This window comes from Equus przewalskii, chromosome 14, assembly GCF_037783145.1.
Source record: "Equus przewalskii isolate Varuska chromosome 14, EquPr2, whole genome shotgun sequence".
In the NCBI taxonomy this organism is placed as follows: Eukaryota; Metazoa; Chordata; class Mammalia; order Perissodactyla; family Equidae; genus Equus; species Equus przewalskii.
The window spans coordinates 63,076,485-63,103,087 of NC_091844.1; the positions used below are offsets into that span (position 1 = coordinate 63,076,485).

The 26,603-nt window shown below is 39.0% G+C and overlaps 1 protein-coding gene across 29 annotated transcripts in view; it reads right to left on the minus strand.

The window, feature by feature from the left end:
• Positions 1 to 26,603, minus strand: part of LTBP1 (latent transforming growth factor beta binding protein 1) — a 382,985-nt gene that overhangs the window by 36,185 nt on the left and 320,197 nt on the right. For 13 of the 29 annotated variants that reach the window (XM_070574192.1, XM_070574187.1, XM_070574185.1 and 10 more), the window contains 2 exons: positions 11,925 to 12,050; positions 8,387 to 8,530 (listed from right to left, as the gene is read on the minus strand). The exons of 5 other annotated variants lie outside the window; for them this stretch is intronic. In XM_070574192.1, the coding sequence (XP_070430293.1) occupies positions 8,387 to 8,530; positions 11,925 to 12,050 (270 nt within the window). The remainder of the gene's footprint in view (positions 1 to 8,386; positions 8,531 to 11,924; positions 12,051 to 26,603) is intronic. 11 more of the 29 variants (XM_070574194.1, XM_070574191.1, XM_070574190.1 and 8 more) reach the window with 1 other exon arrangement.

Genomic DNA, 26,603 nt, shown 5'->3' on the forward strand with positions numbered 1-26,603 from the left:
AGGAGTTGACATTTGAACCAAGCTCTTGAAAAATAAATGTAAAAAATATTGGCCAGCAAATAAGGTGTGACAGTGGTGAGAGAGAGAAAAAGCACAACTGTATTTAGGTCTGTGTGTGTACAGCAGGGCAAGGGTGAGGTGGTCTGCAAAAGGAGTCACAGAACTGACTTTGAGAGCCTGAGGATGGGGCAGAGATGCACTAACATGTGAACAAGTGATAGCTGTGTTTCCGACTTAGGTGCTGGGGTAGAGGACAATGCCGGCCTCTGTTGGAAGAGAGTCGCCTCAGGGCCTCACACTTAAAAGGCAGGCAGTAAATACTTGCCAGGTTGCATGAAGGGTTTTCTGGTTTTGTTTTTTCTGGTGAAGGAGTTAGAAGAGAATGGGAGAAGTGAGCCTGGGAGAGGAATAGGCTGGGTCTCGAGAGGGTGAGGAGAAGAGAAAGCCTGTGATTTATGGAGGTATTATTAGAAACTGGAAAGTCTGGAGAAGAAAAGCGGGCAGATAGAGGTGAAAGAAGAGACTCCAGAACACAGTGCTGCAGAGAAAGCAAAACGGGAGGGACACCCTGAGGCGAGTGGGGAGAGGCAGCACACAGAGACGAGAGAGGGGACATCACAGCAACACAAGCCCCGTCACAACACTGACACGTGGGCGTCGCCAGGGCCTGTGAAGATGACCGCGAGAACAAAGCCAAATCTGAAGCGACATGTAAAATGTCTGGAAACATTTAAAAGGAAATGTAGAAACCGCTCTTCTTCAGGCCTTATTTATAGCAAATTCTAGGATCCAAAATGCATTTCTAATGCAACAGTGTGGGTGTCTCTTGTGGTATTAGGATTAAATGGTTTATATAGAGAGAGTGAATCTGTCACTTTGATTGACTGGCATGTCAGTTCATTCAAATATCGAACTCTCTTTATTAAAAACTTAGATATTATTTTAGATACCACATATAGTAAGCAGAAAATTTCATAAGAATAAAAGTATGGTTTGGTAATTAGTAAACTCTTCTCACTATTGTCTTTGAACATAAGAAATCTGACCCCTTTTTTCTTTTTTTTTTTAAACAAATGAGCATATTGTCCTCAGCCCTACCTACAGTTATGGTATAGATCCATTACAAACACACAATAAGACCTCAGAAGTCTTATGGCATTTTCCAATGTTTGCATTCTAAATACTGTGGTCTCGCTGTCTTAAACTTTTTTCCTACCAAAGGTCTTTTTTTCCAATCAGAAATTATTTTTTAAAAATTCTTTCAATGTTAATTTATTTTACAGGTTAACTAAACACATTTTTAAAAAGCCCTACTCTGCCAAATATAACATTTGAATAATATTACGTGTGGTTTCTTGCTTTAAAAAAATATGTACACACACAAAACCTGTAGTGGACCTGTCTAGGAAGAAAGAACAAGAATGCTGTTTGAGCTCAAGTGTCAGAACCATAAGCACAATTTGCACATGCCCCAGGACAGCAGGGAAATACTTTCTTTTGCTCCACAATTTACCCAAAGCACATAGAGGAACTATCCCTCTGACACAGAAGTGTGAATAGATAATTCCTCATTTAAGTGTGGTTCCATTATATCTTTAATAAAATGAATATTTTTATTCTACAGAACTAGCTGGGAGTGAGATGGTGAAGAATAGAAGGGACATATTCTTGAACATGGAGAGGTAATTTTATTCAAGAGTTAGAGTGTCTGCCATAGGTCAGGCACGGTGCTAAGCAGTGAGCTAGGTTACAGAGGATGCAAAGAGACTAAGACAGAGTGTAAAGGGTCTTCGTGCTCTGCTGATGGATTTGGACTTCATGCTGTAGTAGTAGTAGGCACTTACATTTTGAAAACAGACTGGCAGCAATGGGGAACAGGAATTGATGGGAGATGCAGGGAGAAGTCAGGAGGCTACAGCCGTGGGTCCAGGTAAGAGATGCTGAAGGACTGGCCCAGAGCAGCGGTAACAGAGGAGTGGGGGGAGATGTGGATTCAGATTACTGTTGAGGTAGAATTGGCAGGATGTTATGATGGCTTGGATGGATGAGGAGAAAAATTAAAGTATGACTTTAAGATTTCCAGCACTGATGTTTGGCAATGAATGAACACAGGGAGAGTCACAGGTTGGAGAGGGTTTGGGATAATTTCAGGCAGAGATGCTTACAAGACACCCTGGGGGAAAGGTCCAATAACAGGCAGCTGGAAACAGGAGTGTGGCACTCAGGAGAGAGGTGAAGGCAGAAGGTACTTACTTATTTGGCAGTCCACACCATAGAAGTAATAGCTGACTCAGAGATGAGGATAAAATATCCCAGGACAAGAAATACCGAGTAACAAGAGGGCTAAACATTATTATTCAAGGAATGGACAAGAGAAAAAGAGTCTGAGAACGAGATAGAAAAAGACCAGGGCGAGAGGTAGGAAGATATGGAAAGAGTAATGTCCCAGGATCAATCAAGGGGAAGAGAAGGGGGAGGGAAGATGAGAGGCCACTGTCAACTGTTTCAGAAGACGGAGTCTGTGAGGAGACTAACGGCTTTAGCATACAGACACTCACTTATGACCCATGAGAAAGAACTTTCGATGAGATGAAGTCTGAGGGCCTGATCTCAGTAGGTTGAGGATCAAATGTGAGATAGTTCTGTTGAGGGAGGGGGAGTATGGATGTCCCTTCAAAGAATCTGGAGGTCAACAGGGTGACAGATTACCTCTGGATAGTGACAGATTACCTCTGGATGGTGACCCTGCAGGGGACTGTCTTTTTTCATATATTTTTGTATTTGCCAATTTTCTAAGAAACATATTATTTTAATAATGAGAACAAAACAAACTAAGCGAAATTTAAGTGAGTGAAAAGGAAGCCAATTTTTAGAAGAATGTGGTGCCAAGGGTCCTCAGCTTTGAGAAATAGAATGGTGAGTGGAACAATCTCTGAGTTAGGTTCCTGTGCCAATTCTGCCAAGGATTGGCTATATAACCCTAAGAATAATATTTACAACTTCTCTGGGCCTCAACTATCTTACCTGTAAATAAAGGAGCTGAGCTGGAAAATCATGAAGGTGGTTTCTAGATGTGGAAGTTTAGGATTTAGCTTGTGTTGTGAGAATAAGCTCTCAAATATATCAGAAAAAAACCGATACTTAAGAAAATCCTATAATGAATTATGTAAAGAACAATTACTTTATAATGCAAATAATCACTCCAGTTTGTATGTTTTATAATTTCTGGTCTTGTTTCTGTGCTTTTCTTAGAGTGAGAAATATCTGCATGAATTATACGGTACCTTTTTGTGTTCTCTTCATTGTACCTTCTATTTTAAAAATGAAATTCAGGCCAAATCGGTGGCACGGTGGTTAAGTTTGCAGGCTCTGCTTCGGTGACCCAGGACTTGTGAGTTCAGATCCCAGGCATGGACCTATGCCCCACTCATCAAGCCATGCCGTGGTGGCGTCGCACATACAAGATGGAGGAAGACTGGCACAGATGTTAGCTCAGGGCCAATCTTCCTCAAGCAAAATGAGGAAGATTGGCAACAGATGTTAGCTCAGGGCCAATCTTCCTTATCAAGAGAAAAACATAATAAAATAAAATAAAAGGAAATTTAGTTCCTAACCCAGAGTCTCCTCTGTGCACCAACCAAGACAGAGAATAGAATTTTGTGGGTGAAGCTTGAAGGCTGCAGTTGCCAAGACTAAATATTTACCGCTTCCTTTAGAGTGTTCAAGGACAAAGTTTTTATTGAGCAATTATCACAGGCACCGAGGAAATAAAAGCATTGGGCTATATTTCATATCCATACACTCTTACATGTGATGAGTGGTCTGGTTTGGACATTTTTTAGTTATTTGTGTTTTGAGTGCTTTTAGGCAATGTACAGCAATGTAAATTAGTGGCCAAAGGCCCAGGCAGTGAAAAACATTAGACCAAACCTAAAAAAAAGTTATGTGGGAGCCAAGAAGTAGTTTAGAAATAAAAATCCTAGGATATTAAAGTTCAAAAGTACCTTAAAGGCCACCTGGGACAATCATCTTGCTGCAAGTGGGTGCCCTTCTGCCAGAAGGTATCCCACTTGTTCTTGGATACTTCTGGGAAAACATCCACAATTCCAAGAGACCGTTATTTGCTGACTAGCTCTAGTTAAGCTATTGGAAAGTTCTTTTGCAAACTGATCTGAAATCTACCTTCCTGACATCCACCCCTTAGCCCCAGTTCTGTCCTCCACATGACACTACTTCAGATCAGTACGCTACTGCTCATTGCTGGAATGTCTGTTGTCCTGGGGAATTTTACAGCGGAGCAAAAATGTTACAGCCTATTCTGCAAATTTATCTTTCCTTTCCTAATTACTTTTCCGGAAAGATGAGCTCTGAGCTGTTAGTCTATCATGTATATAATGAAATTAATTTGAATCTCTCTTAAAAACTTTAACCTAAATTTGGTATAATACGTTTTGTTCTGTGTAACAGCAGATCCTTTGACTGGAGTACGATACAAACTCTGAACTAGCCACCACTTAACCAAATTGTTGAATTAACCGATGCTCTCTCGCCCTCTGAAGAACATCCTGGCTAATGCCCCAAGCAGGTAGAATGCTCACAGCTAGCAGGCTGTTCTTGGAGGGGTCCACACACTTCTGTTCTTACCTGTTGAGCAGTATGCTAACCAAGACTCAGCTATATTTATTCTCTAACATTCTGTGTCAGTGTATTATCGTAATTACATAATTAAATAGTATATAGATAAAATATGAATGTAAATAGAAGAATTGTTTCTAGAACAAGTTAAAGCTTTAGAGAAACTAAAGTTGATTCAGTAAAAAGAATGCTATCAAATTAGGTGTGGCTAAGACAATTGTAGAAAATTGAGAAAAATTGTAAAAATCTACAGGGATTCTGCACTCACTTACTTTGCAAAGGCTTTTAAATTCTCACTCCCTTTAAAGTGGGCAGTGTAGATAATGCATAATAGATAACGGTTTATGCTAGATAAGCCATGCAGAGCTTTAAGAGTGGGCTTCTACTCAAAGACAGACTTTGTCCCTTCTTCAAAGATTGGTGAATAAACGTACATTTACATTCTTTTTTTCCCTAAAGATTGGCACCTGAGCTAACATCTGTTGCCAATCTTTATTTTTTTTTTACTTATTTTTTTATTTTTCTTCTTCTCCCCAAAGCCCCCCAGTACATTGCTGCATATTCTAGTTGTAGGCCCTTCTAGTTGTGCTCTGTGGGATGCCGCCTCAGTATGGCTTGATAAACAGTGCTAAGTCTGCACCCAGGATCCAAACTGGCGAAACCCTGGGCTGCTGAAGTGGAGCACACAAACTTAAGCACTCAGCCATGGGGCTGGCTCCCCTTTTCTTTCTTTTTTTTTTGAGCAATGAATTTTTTTCTTTCTTTTTTTTTTTTTTTTGCTTGAGGAAGACTGTCACTGAGCTAACATCTGTGCAATCTTCCTCTATTTTGCATGTGGGATGCTGCTACAGCATGGCTTGATGAGCAGTGTGTAGCTCCATGCCTCGGATCCGAACCTGTGAACCCTGGGCCGCCAAAGCAGAGTGCATGAACTTAACTACTATGCTACTGGGCCAGCCCCTTACATTTACAGTCTTTAAGTTAAAATTTAAATAAGTAAAAGATGTATTATATTTTTTATGATTTCTAGCTTTAATTACCTTTTTTAAACAATTGATCAATTATTGGCTCCGATGTAGTCAGGGAGAAGGCTCCTGCTGAAATTTATAGTTGACCTGTCTCTCAGGACACTGATAGAGGATTACTAAGATGAAGACATCATCACAGATGATGTTCAGACTCCATATAATCAAAGTGTGCCAAGAACTATACTAATTGAGATACGGTAGAAGTCAGTTACCAGGAACTATAAAAAAATAAAAATTAGTAAAAAAAACAGTTACTGTGTAGGCAGATTATATGGACATGGGCCAATAAAACAACTGGGTATGTAGAGTATTTAGCAGAAGCCAGAGAACTATGGAGAAAATATGCAAGCAACCCAGAAATTAAAGGATTAGATATAATGTTAAAAGGAAGGAGAAACTATGTACTCACTGGTAGACAAGCTTTATGAAGCTGTGTATTCAAAATGACGTTCTTTGAAAAAGCAAAAGGAGAACTCTAACTGGAAGAACTTTCCAGAAAGAGAGTGAATGAGAGAGCAAACAGACTAAGGGAAATAAAAGGCAAAGCAGGTATTTGGGACTTGGTTACAGAGAAACTTAAGAAATAGGAGCCATGAACAAAGCTTACAAAAAGAGTCACTGAAAAGTTTTAAGAAGTAGTTTACAGTGAGATAGTCCAGTTCACCAAAAATGGTTCAGATGGTCTCATGATTCTGTTAAGGCATTATTAATCTCTAAAAAAAGAATTGGGCAAACTTTAGGATCCCAGACATGTACCCCAATTGAAGCTACGTGAAATCAATGAACCAATTCTTGATGTTACTAAACATTCTAGCAAAAATATATCTGTAGTTAAAAGGGCCACTATTTTAGGAGGGATCATAAAGGATGAGAAATAGATATCCCTTATGTGCTTGGATTATAGCTTACTATTTTAACACTTCATATGGTACTTTGCCACCAACAAATGGCATTTACATACATGATTTTTTAAAAAAATTCATAAAACTCTGAGGTAGATATAATCTTTCCAATTTACAGGTGAGAAAATCAAACCCATGGATGTTGAATGATATGCCCAAGCTTACACAGCTGGAAAGTGGTTAGCAGACCAAAACTTGGTCCTTACAATTTTTTTTTTAAAGATCTTATTTTTTTCCTTTTTCTCCCCAAAGTCCCCCGGTACATAGTTGTATATTCTTAGTTGTGGGTCCTTCTAGTTGTGGCATGTGGGATGCCGCCTCAGCGTGGTTTGATGAGCAGTGCCATGTCTGTGCCCAGGATCCGAACCAACGAAACACTGGGCTGCCTGCAGCAGAGCGCATGGACTTAACCACTTGGCCACAGGGCCGGCCCCGGTCCTTCCAATTTTAAGTATTACAAAAAGTTTGGAAAATAAAGGAAAAAACTAAAATTTCCATTAATTCCAATAATTATCTTTTATGTATTCTCAGCTTCCCTCCCTCCACAGATTGTGGTCATTGGAATATCTTGTTTTTTCACTTAATATTGTATCATATGCATTTATCATGAGTACCTAATCTTCATATAGATCACTTAATGACTATACAATATTATTATATGTGAATTATTTCAGTTGAAATAATGCTATGGGTGAGTTGCTACTCTATAGAACCAAGACAAATAAAAAAATGACAGTTACTTAACCAGTCCTGTTATTTTTTGGTTTTGATTTTTTGTTTTTGCTATTATTTTGCTATTATCTGTAGAACTAAGATGCAAAGTCTTTTCTCCGCAGTTCACGTGTTGCAGTGGAAGTCACTTGAATGAAAAGCAACCCCTCCCTCCAGAAATATTCCATTTCCTCCTCTTCACAATATTTTTGAATTACTGTCTGTATATTTAATTCTGCACCCTCACCCTTCTCTATTCAATAATTGATAAGAAAAATGTGTGTGAATGAAAATATTTCCATATTTTATTCCCTATTACTTGCAAAGATAGTTATTTTACACAGAATGAGTGTACCTTACTGAGCAATAGTGAAAGCTATCTTAGAAGCATGGATAAAATCAATCGAGATTGAGTGAGAAAGTAAAATAGACGATGTTTCATTTTATTTGGCTCTTAAAGGACCACTTAGTCTTTTGCTTTCCTTAAAATACAACCACGCTGTATGGCACAAACTAAAAGAGTGACCTGGAAGTTGATTAATTTATCTGGAAAAGCATCAGCTCTCCATTTCAATTCATGCCATGATGACACAACCTAAATCAAATTTTAAATGAATGCAAACACAGCCACTCTCTAGGCTAAATTCTGGAAAAACACCTTAAGAATTCCAAGTGGTAGTCTTTGTAGATCCTGAGAGGCCTATATGTTGCTTTTAATTTAGAGAAGTGTCAAGATACGTTTCTCCGAGGGCCAAGAAAGAAGGATTATGCAACGGAATGAGATGATGCCATATTAAACCCAGAGCACTGATTGCTCAGTTTTAAGCAATTCCAAGCAAATGCTGTCATCATTTTGGATCCTTTACCCTACTCATGGCATCTCTGGGTTGGAAAGTACATTAGAGGCCATCCAGCCCAAACAGTCATCACCCACATCCCAATTCTACTGATAAGGCAGGCTTGGAAAAAGCATGGAAGCTTCCAGAGACAGCAGTGTGCCAGAACATTTGGTTATTTCTTACCTCACTCCCACAGTGTTCTGGCCAAACCCGTGTAGGCACAGGTCCTGAGAGGAGCCCTCCTCCCCTACACAGTGCCACTGTGACTTACCTCCCGAGGCCCGAGAGCGGCACTGCCCGGTCATGGGGCTGTACTCCTGGTTTTCGTCAGCGCACACACACAGGAAGGACCCTTCTACATTTTCACAGAAGGCTTCACCACACACACCACTGAGCAGTTCACATTCGTTCACATCTGGAAAAGGGAGCACAGATCAAGTCAGACGTGTGCCTCACTCCTGACAGCTCTTTATTTTACCAGCTGTGCCAAGGCTAGTAGGGTCTGTTGGAAGTGAGGCGATCCCCAGTGAACCATCAAACCCCTTCTGCTGTCTTGGGGAAGGGGCTCCTAAAGGCACGGCTGTAAAATTTGATTTGTATGAAAGGACCACGGAAATGCAAAGTTAAGGTTCCAAATTCCAACTCTGGCTTTAAGGAACACCCCAGAATTGTATTGGAGGCATCGTATGTATGCTTCAACCATTTATTTTTGTCTTCCCTGACTGTTTGACCTAATGAGTTCTTAAGCCCATACTCTATTTTCAGTTCTTAATTCAAGGAAAATTAGCAGCACTGGTAATTCAGAAACCACAGAATTCTTTAAATTTATTTAAAAAATTGTTTTACATCAACTCAAATGTCTGAAAACATACTTCTCTAGCAGCCAAAACATCCATAATTTAATGACCAGAATTCAGGTTGTACATCCCTTTGAGAAATGAAGGAAAGCCCCCCATAAATATTCACTGGGCTATTAACCATTTATGTGAAACAAACTGGCCCAATCACTTCTCACTGATTTCACTATGCCTTTAAACATTCTGTTGATGTTCCACAGTGTAACTTCTTTTTGCTAAATATTTTTCTCGTGTACTTAAATATATTTAATTAAAACACAATCAAGGAAATTACTGATGAGTATGTTTTAGTCAACATTATGCAAGTACACAGCCCTAAAGAAAGGCTAATTTTATGTTTGACCTTGGCCCACACTACCTTCTGCCTTTTCTCCTCCTAAGAAATTTTATTAACGAGTGCCCAGTTCAGCAAAGTACCTGACTTGACATCTGAAATGCTCATGCATTTTATGCATTAAACATGCACAAACATCAGTTTCATGAGCACATTCTGAGATGGTCTATTTGAAGTTAAAAATTGGAGCAATTATCCAACTCATTTAGGAAAAAAATCCTATTTTCACCTGCTAGCCCCAGTTAATTGCACAAAAAGTTTATGCATCTTGACTTATTTGAATAATTACCTCAGTTTTCCATTTCACTTTGTATATAAACAGATATAAACCCAATGGGCTGGGTTTCGCTTATGAAAAGATATTGTAACATAAGGTAAAGCAGAGAGTTGGTATATTTAATCCACCTAGACAGTCATAATTTAGCCCAGAAAAATTGACTTTAGAAATTTGCCAGTTCACATTTATCAATTTTAGGTAAATGTCAAATGGAACTTTCTACTTTCCAACTTGTATTATTTACATGGCTATTGAAATCTCTCTACCAGATTGCATTTATTCAATCAAAAAATATATTCTAGTTGACTTCTACGGGCCAGGCACTGGGGAAACAATGACGAGTCAGGCAGACTCAACTCCTGCCTTCATGGAGCTTAGAGTCAAGTCAGGGAAATTAATCAGATAATCTTACAGGCTGTGATAAGTGCTAGGAATGAAAACTACAGAGCATGAAAGCACAGAACGGTGGACCCTAAGTGCAGAGGGGTTAGGGAGACAATGGGGGGGGGGGAGGTCAAGCTCTATCTGAAGGATGCGTAGGTGATAAGAAGTGGCAGAGGTGGTAGAGGCGGGGACGGACAGCCAGGGTCCAAGTAGAGGAAACACCATGGCCAAAATTTGGTCTCAGGGCTAATTTATCACTTAAATTCTACAGAACACTCAGTGTAGTGAGTGCATATAATAGATACTCAGTTACTAGTTTTGGAAGATTGACTAAACAGACAAATACAAGGACACCTGTTGAGTTCACTAAAATGATGATAAACCTTACTTCTCTACGGGTGATGTTTCGTGGGCTGAAATGAATGTTAAGATGGGTGTGGTGTGCTCATCCAGCTAGTGAAAAATGGACATTAGCCAGGGGCTCAGGAGCTATGTGGAGTCAGTGGTTTGACATCTCATACCTCAAGAGCTAACAGTTGAACAAAATTTACTGAGCCCCTCCAAACCGGCCAAACATTCCAGCCAGGGAAGAGAGAAAGTTCTCCCACCAAATGGAACTTGTTGTTTTAAAGAGAAGGAGGCTGCAGGCAGTATACACATAATTAAGTCACTTCCAAAAAGGCTGTAAATACGATAATAGAACTTGTTCAAGGTGGTATTCTGAGGGGTCTCAACTCAGCCTGAGAGTGAGAGATAGAGCAGGGACAGTATCTGGGGGGAGACGACATCTGACATCCAACTTTGGGAATGAGTGAGAGGAATCCAGGCTCAGACAAGGGGAGGTCGGGAGGATACTCCCAGCAGAAGGAGCAAACAGCAGCCCAATAATTGCACATGACACGGGCAACCACAAGCAGTTTTGCTGGAACATATAAAGGTGAGGAAGGAAGTGGTGAGGCTGAAAAGATATGTGGGGGTCAGATCACATGACCTGTTTAGTCAAAATATTTAGTGAATGTCAGACAACTTCTGTTTCTTGCATTTTAGTGCAAAGGAGACTAAAGCAGGAGTTGAAAGTAGTGATTAACAATGGTGTTAGCTTTAAAGTGGTTACGATTCAAGTGATTTTTATCATTAAAACTCCAAATAGATTTTGTTTTCCCAATTTAATCTGGATGGGAAATGAATTCGTGCTTTCACCACAAAGTTTCAAACCAAAAAGTGACCAACCCCTCAAATGCCATCTTCTATGAAATGAAGAGAGCTATTTTTCTTAAGTAAGAAGAAAAAGTCTTGTTATCTGTGCAGTTTGGAATTTAATAACCTTTCTTCTCTTTCCCATTTAATTGCTCTAATTGTAAATATGTTTCATAATGAATTGGATTTCAAGAAATCACAGCTGATCAGAAAATGAAATATGAAATTTCTTCTTCTATATGAGCATGTGCTGGACCATATTCGAGGACATCTGATGGTATTCAAGATTTTCCTTCCAGCTCCATCAATCACAGAATAGACTGAAGAAACACCATCACACAATCCAAAGCATCAAGTTACGGGTGTCATTCCTGGAAATGGAAACTCTTGCCAACCGTTTTCCTCAAATGCACTGCCTAAGGAGGTGCATTTTGAAGACAGACAAACTACACCACACACCAGACTATTTCCTGTGCAGAAGGGACAGAAGAGTTCCACATACTCAGCTAAGAGTTTGAACAGATGTTCTTTTTAATATACGTTTAAATTCAAAGTTACACTTCTATATTTCTTAATGTCCCTAACCATTTCAGAAGCCCTAGGACCTTTTTCCACATCCCCAATTGTCTGACAAAATCAAATTATGATGAAATTCTGCCCAAATTATCGTGCTTACAATTTCTCCTATTGTTGATAATTTTGATTTCTTTTCAATAGGGAGATGGGAAACATGTTGGGGGAAAAAAATCTAAAAACTCACCCACACACCCTTGCCCATCCTGTGGGGCCTGAAAGCCCTGATAACAGAGGCAGCGGAAGGAGCCAGCCGTATTGTCACAAAACCCGTGACTGTCACAAATAGTGTTGTTTACACATTCATCAATATCTGCAAAAAAGACATTTAACATCAGACACAAAACACAGACTGACAAACACCAGCTATGAATGGATAGACAGAGGCACTCAACACATCCCCATTAGTATGAGATGATCATGTTTACACAGAAGGACCTTTTAAAACATTTTATGTATAAATAAAATGTTTTGATGAAAACATCTTAATAGACAAAATGTTGGGTCCTATGAGAAAACATTTACTTTTCCTCAGGAAATGTTTGCAAACTGAAGCAACTACTGCAATTGCCATGGTCAGTATTTTCTGAATGTTCTCAACTCTCTTCCCACAGAGGAAATATGTGAAAGTATTGTCACCTTTTTCGATTGAGGTAAATGCTAATAGTTCTACTTGCAGAGCTGGGGGCTGAAAGCAGCACTGGCCTGGCTGGGCAATGGTTTACTCAACCCTATGGATAACCCTGATCAAGTCTAAACAGCATTCCCACGAAGGCGGGGGTAGGGGGAGGAGAATCTGATGAGTTCTCAGTGTAGCCAGCCAGTCCCAGTTATTCACAAGAAAAGATTTCCCGTCACCAAGTTACAGCCCCTCAAGGTCCTAAATGTCAATGCTGCTCCAACTGGCCAACTTGTAAATTCATTTTGTTCTCTACAAACTTGATGATAGATAGTGGTCCTGTGCCTTTTTATCCTCCGTTCATAAAGATGTCCTCATAAAAGCGATGTCTCAATCGTAAAGTTACAAACGGACTTTTAGATACAGTTCTTCTTGATCCTTACAGTTCCCGATTTTCCTCGCCATTCTTTCATTCCCATTCCAGCCTGCTCTCCTCGTTTACTGCACACTTCATCTGACAGGCTCGCTGTCCTCTTAGTCTCTGGATTCACAGTGCCCAAATGCAGGTTTTGGGAGAAACAATTAAGAAAATGCAATCACTGCATCCAAATACAAGTGAAGATTTTCCTTTTACGTTCAAATACAAAATAAGTGATAAAGAAAATGACAAGTTAAATAGCACTTGACTAATATAGTTTGGGGGAGTTAAGAACATTGAGCTTTCCTCTTTCTAAACTTTTTTTTAACGCCGAGTCAAGAAATTTTGTAGAAGAAAAAGAAGATGCGTGCAATGCTATTCAGTAGCTGTCTCACTGCCCTTCTTAATTCTCTAACACTATCAAGCTTAAGTTCAGAGACTGTCCCTCTTTTGAACTGTAAAATATGAGTGACTACAAATTTTCCTTAATTTTCTCAACTCAAAGAAAACTGTGTCCCTTCTCCTTTCAAGTCTGCACCCTTTCTCCCATCCCTACCTGTCTCTTCTCCCTCTAGTCCTACCTGTTCCTCCTTCTCCAGTATTTTCAATTCTTGCCCCCCGCTCCTTCCCTCACTGCCTTCAAAAATGTTAAAATCTCTTTGGAAATCTTTCACTTAACCACAACATCACCTATTGTGCTTTTCCATTCCTTCTATTGCTGCAAAATGTCTCAAAAGAACTGTCTACACTCGTTGCCTTTATTTCCTGATATACCTCACAGTAAAAAGGAAGTAATGGTAACAATATTAATAATGTTAACAATATTGGTATGTTCCTAGAATTCTACCCACATAAAGTGCTTGGGACACTGGCTGCTACGTAACGTAGGAAGCGTACAATACATGCCCACTATTACTCTTCCTCCCCTTCCTCCTCCGCCATGACCTACAATCTGTCTTTTTATTCCATGAAACTCCTCTGAGAAAAGCCACCAATGGCCATTGTTAGTGCCACTGAGTGGATTCCAACTCCTAGCAACCCTGTGTACAGCAGAGCGGAACCCTGCCCGGTCTTTTTGTGCCCTCTTCTCTCCTTCTGGAGCTAGATCAGTCAGTGCTCTGCTACTATTCATAGGGGTTTCATGGCCAATTATTTCAGAAGCAGGTGGCCAGGTCCTTCTTCCTAGTCTGTCTTACTCCGGAAGCTCTGCTGAAACCTGTCCACTATGAGTGACCCTGCTGGTATCTGAAATACTTGTGGCATAGCTTCCAGCATCACAGCAACACGCAGCCGCCACAGAACAACCACCAACAGACCGGTGGTGTGGTTCCCTGACCGGGAAATGAATCCGGGCCATGCCGATGAGAGTGCTGAATCTTAACCACTAGGCCACCAACCAATGGCTGCCTTATCATTAAATTTGACAATCATTTTCCAGTCAGTCACCACCACCCTTGATTTCTAAGTTTAGTCAATACTCCCTCCTTCAACTCTCTTTTCATGACCCATGACAGAATATTATTCTTGTTCTACCTTTAACCACTTTGGCTTGCCCTCACCCTTCCACAGCCCAAAGGTGGCGTCTGCCAGGGCTCAGGCCCTCTCTGGGATCTGCTGCCTCCTCTCAGCTGTCCCCTCTCCACTTTCTCCAGACTCTCCTGACTTCAATTACCACGGGCCTCAGAATGAATCCCAACTCTTCAGAAGGAAGCCAGGATCCTCCTTATTCTTAATCATTTCCATTTGACCTTCTGCTATAATCTCACATTTATCAAGTCTAAAACTGAATTCATTGTCTTTCTACCAAATCGCACTTCCACCTTAGTGAGAAATTTTTACCCCATCCTTCTTTTTTTTTGACTCAACTTGAACCAAAAACTCAATGAAATTATTTCACAACTAAAAAAATGAATCTCCCTTGCAGCATCTAACACAAAGAAGACAGTCAATAAATCTGTTCTGATGGATTTTCAATGTCAGCATAAGGCTGGAATTACGATTTATTTACTGACCACAACCTTGAGAGAAGTAACTGCATTGTGTCAGCAAATCACTTAACACAGGCCACTGCTAATTTTAGACTTCCTAAAATGGGCGTTTGTCTAAGAGATTACGTTGTTCATTGAACCACAGGATTTAAGGGCTGGAAAGAAACTCAGAAATGCTTCAATTACCACTTACATACTAATGACTTCCCAGTCTCTCTCAAAGGTTGACCTCTGTCCTTTAGAGCCATTTATCTAGTACCTATTGGACATGTTCATAATAAGTGAACGTACTCCCCTCACCTCCATTTCTCTTATGTTCCCTTCAGCAGAGAATCCAACCAGTCACCCAAGCCAAAAATCTTAGTGTCACCCTTCCCTCTCTCTCCTCTTTTCCAGCCCTCCCCTGTCAAACTCTCTTATCTATCTTTCCTGATACTCTTCATACTCCTATTTGGTTTCCTTATCTCCAGTCTTGCCTCTCTCCCTCTAATCCACTCTCTGCCAAACAGCAAACCTGTCCGTGTCAGTCCCTTGATCAGAATATTCAGTATCTCTTCTTGGCTAGAGGATAACAACCACTCTCCTTAGCAGAGCAAATAGCACCCTTCATTATCTGGCTCCTAGCTACACGTCTGGCCAGAGTTGTTACCTGACCCCCTTCCCAATTTATACTCCAGGCCTATTAGTATACTAGAGTTATTTGAAAACCCTATGGTCTTTAATTTCTCCCTAACTTGGAGCACAACCCTCCCTTCACTAGAAATTCTCCCCACTATCTGCTTTGCTCAGAAACTCCTCCTGGCCCATCAGGAGTCAGTCCAAGGGACATCTCCTGTGTGGCATCTCCTATGTGGCAGATTTCAGGGCCCCTCCTCTCTGCTCCCAAACCATTTTATACCATTGTTGTACCATCATGCCTAGTTTTTCAGGTGAGGAACCTTTGACTGGACCTCACCAGCAATTTATTTCCCTACCAAAATAAGATGGTGAAGACCGGTACTTGAGGGTTACCATAAACATTCAATAAGAACATGATTACCCTTCAAGCTTGTTCCCAATACAGACACAGATGAAAAAGAAGTTATTCTTGTTAATTTGCTGTTTTCTTGTTTAACCTGAGGGGTGACTCAAGGTTCACAAGGATTTATGAGGTTGTTTTGCAGAAGAAAAAGAATGCCTTCCAGGAAGTGATGATCACTAGAAAATCAGCCCCCAGCTGCCACCGACACCCAGGAGTCTAACTGTCCAAGGCCTTATCTGGAGTGAAAGGAACAGGATTCCCATTCTGTTTCTCCGAAACTCCTCCTTCCAAGCCCCTTAGCTCTATAAAACCTCCTGCTTTCTTCTTTTGTTAAGGCAGATTTGAGAAAACCTGTCTTCCCACCTTCTCATTTTGTCCAATTCCAATAAACCTTTCTCCATCTCCAAGTGCTGGTGTCTCAGTGATTGGCTCATTGTGCATGAGGCACCCAAACTTGAGATTAAGAGGTTCAGTATCAATGGTGAACAGCAAAGAGGGAGGAAGGGAAAGAAGCAACTAGAAATCTGGTGGCTTTTTAGTCCAGGTTCTTAAAGTAAAACCTCTTGCTTTCCTTCTTATTAATTCTATGCACTTATAGCAGATGATGATTTCTTGTTAATGATCACCAGCTTAGGAACTGAATAACTGACCTTAAAGTGAACAAGTCCTGAGCCGGTTATGAATTACTGGGCATCTTGCAGTCTCAGACTTACTGTAACACTGATTAATAGAGAAAGTTTAGATGAGCAACATTTTGGATTTGAATGAATTGGAAAAAATAACACGGAATGCCTGCTGGAGTCTAGCTCTTCAACAATTAATATGTTACGAAAATGATATACTGTAACTCTCAGCAGTTTCATGTTTTCAACAATGAGGTGAGGTAATAGCTTAATAAGAGGAAAACATTTGTTTCACTTCTCTGACTAATGACTTGTATAAAAAAACATTATCTCAGAATTTTCTTTGAGCTCTCAGTATTTTTCCATTGTTAGTCCTGTACAAATAGACCTATAAGAATTGCTAAGATTGACTCTATAAAAATAAAACTAAATGTTAAGGCAATTTATTATTGTGTTAAATAAAAGCCCTACCAAGATGCGAGCTTCACTAAATGGACAAGTGAAAGCCGTACTGTTTTGTCAACATTGAATTTTGAAGATGAAACTAAATTTTGAAGGATCCAAATATTGCAGGTTTTCTTTTCACTTAATGAAGGGTGAATCTATAAATTACGAAAACAATTTTGCTTTGGCATCTATAAGAACTATGAATGATATTCTCATCAGTCATCCTGTCCAACAGATGAGTGACAAGGAGTGACTGTCCAGAGATCTCTCCGTTGGCAATCCAGATAAATTAGGTATGTTACCATAAGAATTGCTGATTTCTCACACAAGTTTTTGCTATTAATATTTTACTGAACAAAGCAACTATACATATTACTGTTGCAATGGAAACGAATTCAAGAAAGAATTACACAGCTCAAGGATAGTGGATCTTTACGTGAATTCTCCAATAACAAGATTACCTAAATGTCAGAAAGAGAAATAGAGCACAGTCCTGAGCAACTAGAACTGCCAGTGGCTCATTCTTAAGTAGCAATGCTGTCAGTGACTGACAAGCCCACACTTTGAGGGTTTTAACCATTGACCTATTTGGTAGATCAATTTTCCTTGTCCATATGCTTTTTACTTAGTACATTTTCTAAATAGACCAAAAGTTTTCCAAAACCTAGTGATTGTTACCAGGGATTCTATATATAAGAGCAGAACTCCAACCATGTACCCTCAATTCTCAAAGGTGTAAGGCCAGACACTTGTCACCCTCACACTTAGGTAAAGTAAACCTTGAACTAAGGAAAAAGCGTGGAAAGGAAGCAGGATTTTCCAAAGGAGCAGGGGTCTGGTAAACCTGTTTACTAACCAAAAAATTACAACTGTGTTCAAAGATCTTAACGATGAAATTGATAATAAAATTTCAATGATTCCATTAGATTTCCTGTATTATTTAGAGAAAAGTCTATGTGTGTGGGGAGAAAGGGAAAAATCAATTAAGTGATTTGGTTCTCTTCCTCTCAGATATACTCTTCAGTTTCTTGTTTTGTTTTGAATTAAGAAAAAAGTGCTTCTTTTTATCAATTTCTTAACACATCCTCTCTTCATGTTGTTGATTTTCTTTCTCCTTATTCTGAGCAAGACATATCTACTTCATGTGAGGAAGGAGTTCACTGATGAGCCTTCTTTCTGCTGCCAGGGCACCCTAGAGAGGTGGACGATGGGAACAGAGTGTCATTTTTGGTAATGGAGCACTCACAAAAAAAATCTCCACGGCTCTTGCATGGTTGGGAAGAAAAAGGCTTCCTGTCATCAAAAGATTTTGAGGTGGGGGCCGGCCCAGTGGCGCAGCACTTAAGTGCGCACATTCCGCTTCGGCAGCCCAGGGTTCGCCAGTTTGAATCCCGGGTGCGGACATGGCACCGCTTGGCAAGCCATGCTGTGGTAGGCATCCCACATATAAAGTAGAGGAAGGTGGGCACGGATGTTAGCTCAGAGCCAATCTTCCTCAGCCAAAAGAGGAGGATTGGCAGATGTCAGCTCAGGCCTAGTCTTCCTCAAAAAAAAAAAAAAAAGATTTTGAGGTGAATGATACGGCTTGTCTTCTTGTCTTGACTTGAAGGGACTTGCCTCAAGGCTACTCAATCAGTTAGTGGTAGCGCTGGAAAAGGAACAGAGCCTAGTGAAGGAACAATCTTCTGAATAAGTTTGTGGCTCTATCCACCACGTCCTCTTGCCTCCCACCATAGTGATATGATTATAAAAGTCAGTTCTAGAAGATGAACAGAACAAATCAAATTGTGAGCCCAGCATGATACTGGAGTTTGTTCATCACAAAGATGGAAGTGAGAACACACTTTTCTACTTTTCACTTATTTACTTGCAGTTTAATCAAGTACCCTCTTCCTCTTGCCCTTAAACCACGCCTCTACATTGAATCTTATCACACGTGAAATCTAAATATCCAAGTTATTGTAGGTCCTGACGATGCTATTTTTCTAGAAGACCCTTGCAAGAAAAGCCCATGGAGTACTAGAGATGTGTAAGTCACAGAAGGTCCCAGGACCACGTCTAGCATTGGTGTTCTCTGGATCTCTTCAGAAAAAGGAAATGACCCACTATTTCAGCCCAGGGCTTCCTGACCAAATGGAATTGGTTAAATATTTAGTGCCAGAATCTTAGGAAAACAGAGCCAAAGAAAAGGGGCTTACACTGTAAGGGAAGTAGGGTTCCTGCTTCAGGGGAAATACAGCCCTCATACTCTTTATTGAAAGGAACGGAAGCCGACCAGGAGACAGTAAATCCCAGCCAAGAAGTGGGATTGAACAACGTTAAACCAGCTGAATAGCTGTCCAAAGGAATTTTAAAATGGCATGGCTGCTGACTCAAAAGAGATTAAGGTCTCTCTCACAAGGGTAGGAGAGAGGCCAGGATTAAACAGAAGATGAGTACAAGGCCTAAAGAAAAAAAATAAAATTTAGCCAATAGGAAATTAAAAACTGGATTTGGAGAGGGTCCAGACAATACAATAGGATATGGAAAGAGCCTTTTAAAAAAGGTCCACTGAGTTCTGGCAACATCGACAAGGCTGAAGAATATGGGCCTTATATGTGTTATGGAAAATAACTTTGTTCTGGGAAATGTGGATGAGCCAGGAAAGAGCAAAAGACGATGTCCTTGCGCAGAGTTTGACTGCCATGCTGTTGCCTGACAGAGAAGGGTGGGGAAAAACCTAGGGACCTTGGTGCTTACAAGTATGTTTTGAAAGCTGGTAGCCTAAGAAACAAGAAATGACAGAGGTAGCAAGTTATTCCAAATCCAACTTTCTAGCACATAAGTTCTAAAGAAACAAGGCTGGCCAATGAGAGAGAATTATTTTTTTCCAGGCTTGAAACTCACTACTTTAGAAGATTTACTTAAATGATTCTTTAAAAGTTACCCAGAGCAGCATCTCATTTGACTTCTAAAAATAGCTGGAAGTGCCAGAGAAGCTAAACCAAAACTTTGCTCTGATTTTAATCAATTATTATGTGGACAACATATAGTCACTCCCCATAGTTAAAGACATTCTAACGAAAACCACTTTAAAATAACAATCGGCATCCCAGTCATCTTATTTCAAAAACATGGGACTCATTCTCAATTACTCCCCACATCCAATCATCACGCCCTTCTGATTTTTATCTCTTGGTTCTATCTCCACTCTCTCCCCTCCTCTCCAGCCTTATTTAGAGCCTCACCATCTCTCATCTAAATCCCTGCAATGGCATTCTAATGGGTTTTGGGCATTTGGCCACTCATTGCCATTCCAAATCCATTCTGCATAATGAGAGAATGACTAGCCTATTGAAACAGTCCAATCAAATAATTCTCTGCTTAAACTTCTTCAGTTTTTCTCTATGGAAAACAGTACAAAGGCCCTTGCCACACACCCTCTGGAGCTCATCCACACTTGGCTTCTCAAGTTATTTGCTTTCCTAGCTGGCCTCTCGGCCTCTGCATCTTCTACTTCCCTCTTTCCCTCCCTATTGGATCATTCCATCAGCATCAAACATTCCCTGTTACCAACTTAAAAATAACAAAGAGCCTCCTTGCACATAACCTCTTCAGCTAGAATTATGCTTCTCACCTCCTTTTAACAGTCAAGGTTCTGGACTTTTCTACACATGCTGTGTCCACTCCGTTAGTTCTTGTTTGCTCTTGGATGGCTCTCATATATAGGACTCCACTGAAATGTCTCTTGATATGCATCATTTTGTAAAATCCAAAAGGACTCTTCTTGACTGTCATCTTAATAGATTGCTCAGTGGTAAATGCAGCTGACCATTCTCTTCTTCTTAAAGCACCCTCCTCTCTTGGATTCCATGGTTTTATATGCTCCTGGGTTTCCTCTTAATCCTTTGGCCATACCTACACAACATTTCTCTTTTACTTGACCCCTAAATTTTGGTGTTTCTTAGGGCTTGGTCCTAGGCTCTCTTTTCTTCTCATTTTATGATTTTTCTTGATGGCTTCATCCATTCTAACACCTTCAAATACCATCTATATCTGACAACTCTCAGTTTGTATCTCCAATCTAGACTTCTCTTCTAAGTACTAAGATCTAACTTGCTCCAATAGCCTGCCTGACACACTCACATGGATATTTCACAGGCAACTCTAATTTAACACATCCAAATCATACTCTTGATCTTTAAAAAACACTCTGCTTCATTTTTCACCATGTCAGCAAATGCTGCCTCCAGATATGTACTTGCTAAATCCAGAACCAGGGATCTATCTTCAATATTCCTTCTCCTTCTTACCCCATATCCAACCCAACACTATGTTCTAATCCAATACCAGGTTCTATCTCCAAAACATTTCTTGAGTCATTCATTTCTCTTCATCACACTGTTACTCATCTAACCTGAGCTACCAACATGTCTGGCCTGAACAACATTCTAGAAGACCCCCTGAATTTTCTCTTGCCCCTCTAATTCCATTTCCAAACAGCACCCTGGGTGATATGCACTTTAAAAATATAAGTTAGAGTATGGAAGAAAATCAAATCTAAGAGTCCATACACTGAAAAGAATAGAATAATTTTACGTATCACTAAGAAAGAAAGAAAAAAACCTTTGCAATTTAAACTAGGTCACACTGCTTCTTTAAAAAAATCACGTCAACTCTAAGAAGCATCCCAATATTAAGGTATGAAGAAAATATGTGCCTTAGAAATGATGAAATATAATACATCATTGTCCTGCTTAAAATCCACCAGTCTGTTCCAGTTTCACTTAGAATGATATCCAAACTCTTGACGTTTCCAGTGAGGCTTTGCCTATTCTGTCCCTGATTCTCCAGCCCATCCCTGTGCCTCCTTCCCTCTAAGCACCAGGCGTCACCCTTTTTCACCCCCATGAATGCACCTAATACTTTTTCTGTCTCAGAGCCTTTGCCCTTGCTACAACTCCACCTGGGAATGCTCCAGCCCACCTGCGACCCCCACACTTCACTCTTCCACTGAGTAACTCACTCTGTAGAGCCAAACTCAAATGCCATCGCTTAAGAGATCCTTCAGGTGAAATGCATTCGCTCTCCCTCCTCCTTCCTCTCATTGACTCTCTTCTTTCTTTCACAGCAGCTGCAACGGTTTGTGGTCATATGCTTTTTGGAAAGCTACTGTGTACTTACTGCTTGCCCCCTGCACCGGCAGTTCCTAAAAGGCAGAGGCCATGTCTGTTTGCTCATCAGCATATGTCCATAGGCTGGAACAAAGTGTGGCACATAATAGGTGTGCGATGGCAACATTAAACATAGCACTTGTTTAGTACAAAAGCAAGCAAGGCTTCCACAATTCAGCCTTTGCCTACCTCTTTAGCTATTATTTTATATATTACCTTTTCCTCCTCTCATATGTTCAACTGAAATGAATTTACTTACAGTGTCTCTAAACCTATACAATATTTCATGTCTCCAAATATTTGCTTGTGGCATTTACTCTGCCAGGACACGCTCCCTCTGCAGTTCCCAGCCCACATTTTCCACCAAGATAACCTTCGTCTGCCCTCTAAGCTCTTCAAGTCTCAGCTGGAGTCTTTTGGAAGCTTTTCTGACCCCATCTTGTATTGAAAAATGTGTCTACTCACACAGCTTCTTCCTGCCCCTCACTGAACACTTATGAAGACCCTAAAAAGATAGCAGATCACATTATCACCAAAACCCAAGGCTAAGCAGCCACAGCCATAGCACGGGAGAAAGCAGCGCTGACGCAATGGGGCTGGACTAGAAAAGCAGCTGGGGACCTAGTCATTGTCCATCCGATCCAAAAGCAACAGTCAAAATAAAGCTGCACTGGAGATACTTGTCAAAGTAGAATTTATAGTGCAGGAACTTAATTTGAAATTTTCAAAGGCAAACTTCAAAAGTTCTTCTAGAATGAAGATAAAAGAACTGACGGTCAAGAAAACATTCACTTTTATATCCCAGAGGTATGAAAGAGTTAAAGATAAAATACTATAAGAACTATAAATAAGTACAATTGATCACAGCAGAATAGGGAAAATGGCAAAGAAGAGCAGTAATAGAAGAAATCAGAGCACTATAAAATTAAAAGGCAAATTAAAGAATGGGGGAAATGTGACTAAAATATTGGTAAGTGATTATTCTTCTTAATGCACAGAAATCAGTCAGAAAAACACAAACTACTTCAGACAGCCAAAAAGTATTTTAAAGAAAGACGATAAATATAAAAGTTAACTTCACTAATAGTAAGTGCAAATTAAAATGAGGCATTATTTTCTCCTTGACAAATTAACAGAGAAAAACATGAACTTGAGTTTCCTTTTGGAGAGAGCATTAGGAGCTAGGAGGTCTCACTGGGTGATGGTGGAAGCAGAAACTGATAGAACATTTCCAGAAAGCAAGGAGGTATGGTGTTAAGACCCATAAAATTGTTAATATCCTTTGATCTTGTAATGAAATGTCTTAGAATCTAGTCTAGGGACACGATCATTGATGAAAATAAATGTTTATATACAAGCCTACTCATAGAGCATTAAATAGCAACAACAACAAAGGAAACAGTCTGTATCTCCGTAATTAGGAGCATACATTTAAAAATACATGGTGCAGTCATGTGATGGAATTACATGGTCATCAAAAATTTATTTTGCAAGGGGTTTAAATATTATAAAAATACAAATAATATAATGCTAAGTGAAAAAGCTAAAAAGTATGAGAGATTACTTTATTATAACACTTAAATACTCAAAACTACACAAAAGAAATAGGCCAAATATTAACTAGTTGGTGAGTAAGTGATTTTTTTTTTCTTTAGACTTCTCAGCATTTTCTAAATTTTCTACAAGGAACATGTGTTACTATTAAAACCAGAAAAATTATATGTTTGCAATCAACCATTTGAAGATATTGCAAGTAAAAGAATTATTTTACTTGAGTATATACCCAAGTTTATACTGTACCCTAACCAGGAATGAACAAATGAGTAAAATAAAACTGTGCAAATGAAAGAAGAATAGATATTCTTGAATATTGTAAAATATACTGAAAAACTTGCAACATTCAAGTGTTTCTTCCAATTGACAATTAAGAAAACATAAAATGTTTTATTTTAAAATAAAGCGTTTTGGGACCAGCCCAATGGTGTAGTGGTTAAGTCTGCACACTCCACTTTGGCAGCCAGGAGTTTGCAGGTTTGGATCCCAGGCACGGACCTAGCACCTCTCACCAAGCCATGCTGAGGCAGCACTCCATATAAAGTACAGGAAGATTGGCACAAATGTTAGCTCAACAATAGTCTTCCTCAGGCAAAAAGAGGAAGATTGGCAACAGATGTTAGCTAATCTTCCTCACAAAAACTAAAAAAATAAAGCGTTTTGCTTGAAATGATAAAAATTACAGAAGAGAAAATGTTGCTGATAATTATTATTAATAGTATACACATATGTTACATTAGGAAACCACACCAATTCTCAACAATGGCAACTGAAAACAAAAAAGTAAAAAGAAATCAAAATCCCCAAACCAAAAAAACTTTCATCACTTTTTTAATCTAGCCAAGTTTTTTTTTTTGCACACAAAGCTATATTTGTTTAGTTTCAAAAACTCTGAAGATCCTGCCCAAAATTATAATCTTGTCAACATTAATTCAGAGATTCTGTTGAATGCAAAATAAAAACACTTTGGACCTAATCCCTTCCTCAGAAACAAATGGTAAGTTGCCAGTTGTAAATGTTTTCTATCTGAAGAGTGATTTTTCTACTGTTTACAAATAAGTATTGTATACGATTTCACTTTTTATTATGTGAAAGTAGATCTAGGGCCAATACGTTTCAAATCCCAAACAACTTTTGGTGCATTTTATTTTCCTTTCATACACGATTCAGTTAAAAAATCATAGGGAAGCATTCTTTGAAAAATATACAAAGCAGATATACAAATATACAAATATAAAAAGCAGAGTTGGGGGGATGATATAATAAAAAACACTCCAAAGAGAAGGCAAAAAAAAAAAAAAAAGAAAAGAAAGAAAGAAAAAAGGAATAGAAAAGGAACAGAGACAAGACAAATGGAAACAAAGAGTAGGGTATAGAATCCAACCTCCCAAATACAGTAATTATGTTAAATGCATATAAACTAAATTCTCCCATTAAAAGACAAAGATCGTCAATCTGGATTAGAAAAAAACAATGTATCCTGCTTACAAGAGAAAGATGTTTCAATATAAGTACATGCAAAAGTGGGAAAAGATAAACCATGCAAAACCTAACTGAAAGAAAGCATATGTAGTTATACTAATAAAAGACAAAGTAAATTTAAAGGCAAGATGCATTGGTAGAGACAAATTGTGACATTTCAAAGAGACAAAAGGGCCAATCCACCAGGAAGATCCAAAAATTCTATATTTAATTCCACTGTCAGAAAAATATATAAAACAAAACCCAACAAATCAAAATTAGCAGCAGATAAATCTCCATAATAATGGGAGATTATAAAATACCCCTTTAGTCAATTATGCAATAAGCAGATAAAAAACAGATATAGATGACTTGAACAACACAATTTACAAACTGGCCCTAATTAACATACATAGGTCCAACTGCAGAATACACATTAAATATGAAAGGAATATTTACTAAAACTGACCATATTTTGAGCCACAACAAATTTCAAGGATTGAAGTCATTGAAAAGTATATTCTCTCACTAGAGTGGTATCTCAATAAGATAGAAATTAATAACAAAAAGAATTAAAAATTCCCAAGTATCTGGATATTAAGCAAAATACTTGCAAATAATTTACTGGCCAAAAAAAAGGACAATAAACTTGAAATATTTTTCTCTGAATAACAAAATACAGCATATCAAAACTTAGAACGAAATATTAGCCATAAACACACATATTAGCAAAGAAGGCTGAAAATCTAAGTATCTATCTCAAGAAGTTAGAAATAAAGACAAATTAAATCCAAAGAAAATAGAGAGGAAAAATAAATATAAAAGCAGGAATTAACATAATAGAAAACAGAGAGTGAGAAAAACAAAAGTTGTATTAGCAAAGACTAATACCCCGAGGAAGACTGAGTAAGAGTAAAACAGAGAAAGCACAAATTACTAAAATAAAAAATGAAAGGCATCACTACACATCTACACATACTACAAAGAGATAAGAAGATATAATGAACAACTTTGAGCCAATGAATTGGAAATTTTACCTAAAATGGATAAATTCCTTGAAAAACAAAAGCTACCAAAACTGGCATAAAAAGTCAAAAAAGAGAATGTTATTTTATCCTTTAAGGAAATCTTAACTGCAATTATAAAACCTCCAGAACACACACATATTCCCAAAACAAAACCAAAATCTTGAGGCCCAAATGACTTCACTCGAGAATTCTTCAAGACATCTGAGGAAGAAGTAACACCAACCTTACACATACTTTTCCAGAAAAACTGAAAGAGGGGAAACTTGCAAACTTATTTTATGAAACCGGAACAACCATGACTCTGTAACTTCTTGGGACATTAAAAGGAAGGAAAATTAAAGACTAACCTCTCTCATGAACACAGATAGAAATATTCTAAAGAAAAAGTTAGCAATTTGACTCCAGCGATATATAAGAAGGATACCACATCATGACTGTGAGGTTTATTACAAGAATGGAAGGATATTTTCATTAAAAAAAATTAATATGGCTGGAATGTGTATGTGATGGCGGGACTGAAGCTATCAAGTTGGACCATGATACAGAAACCACAC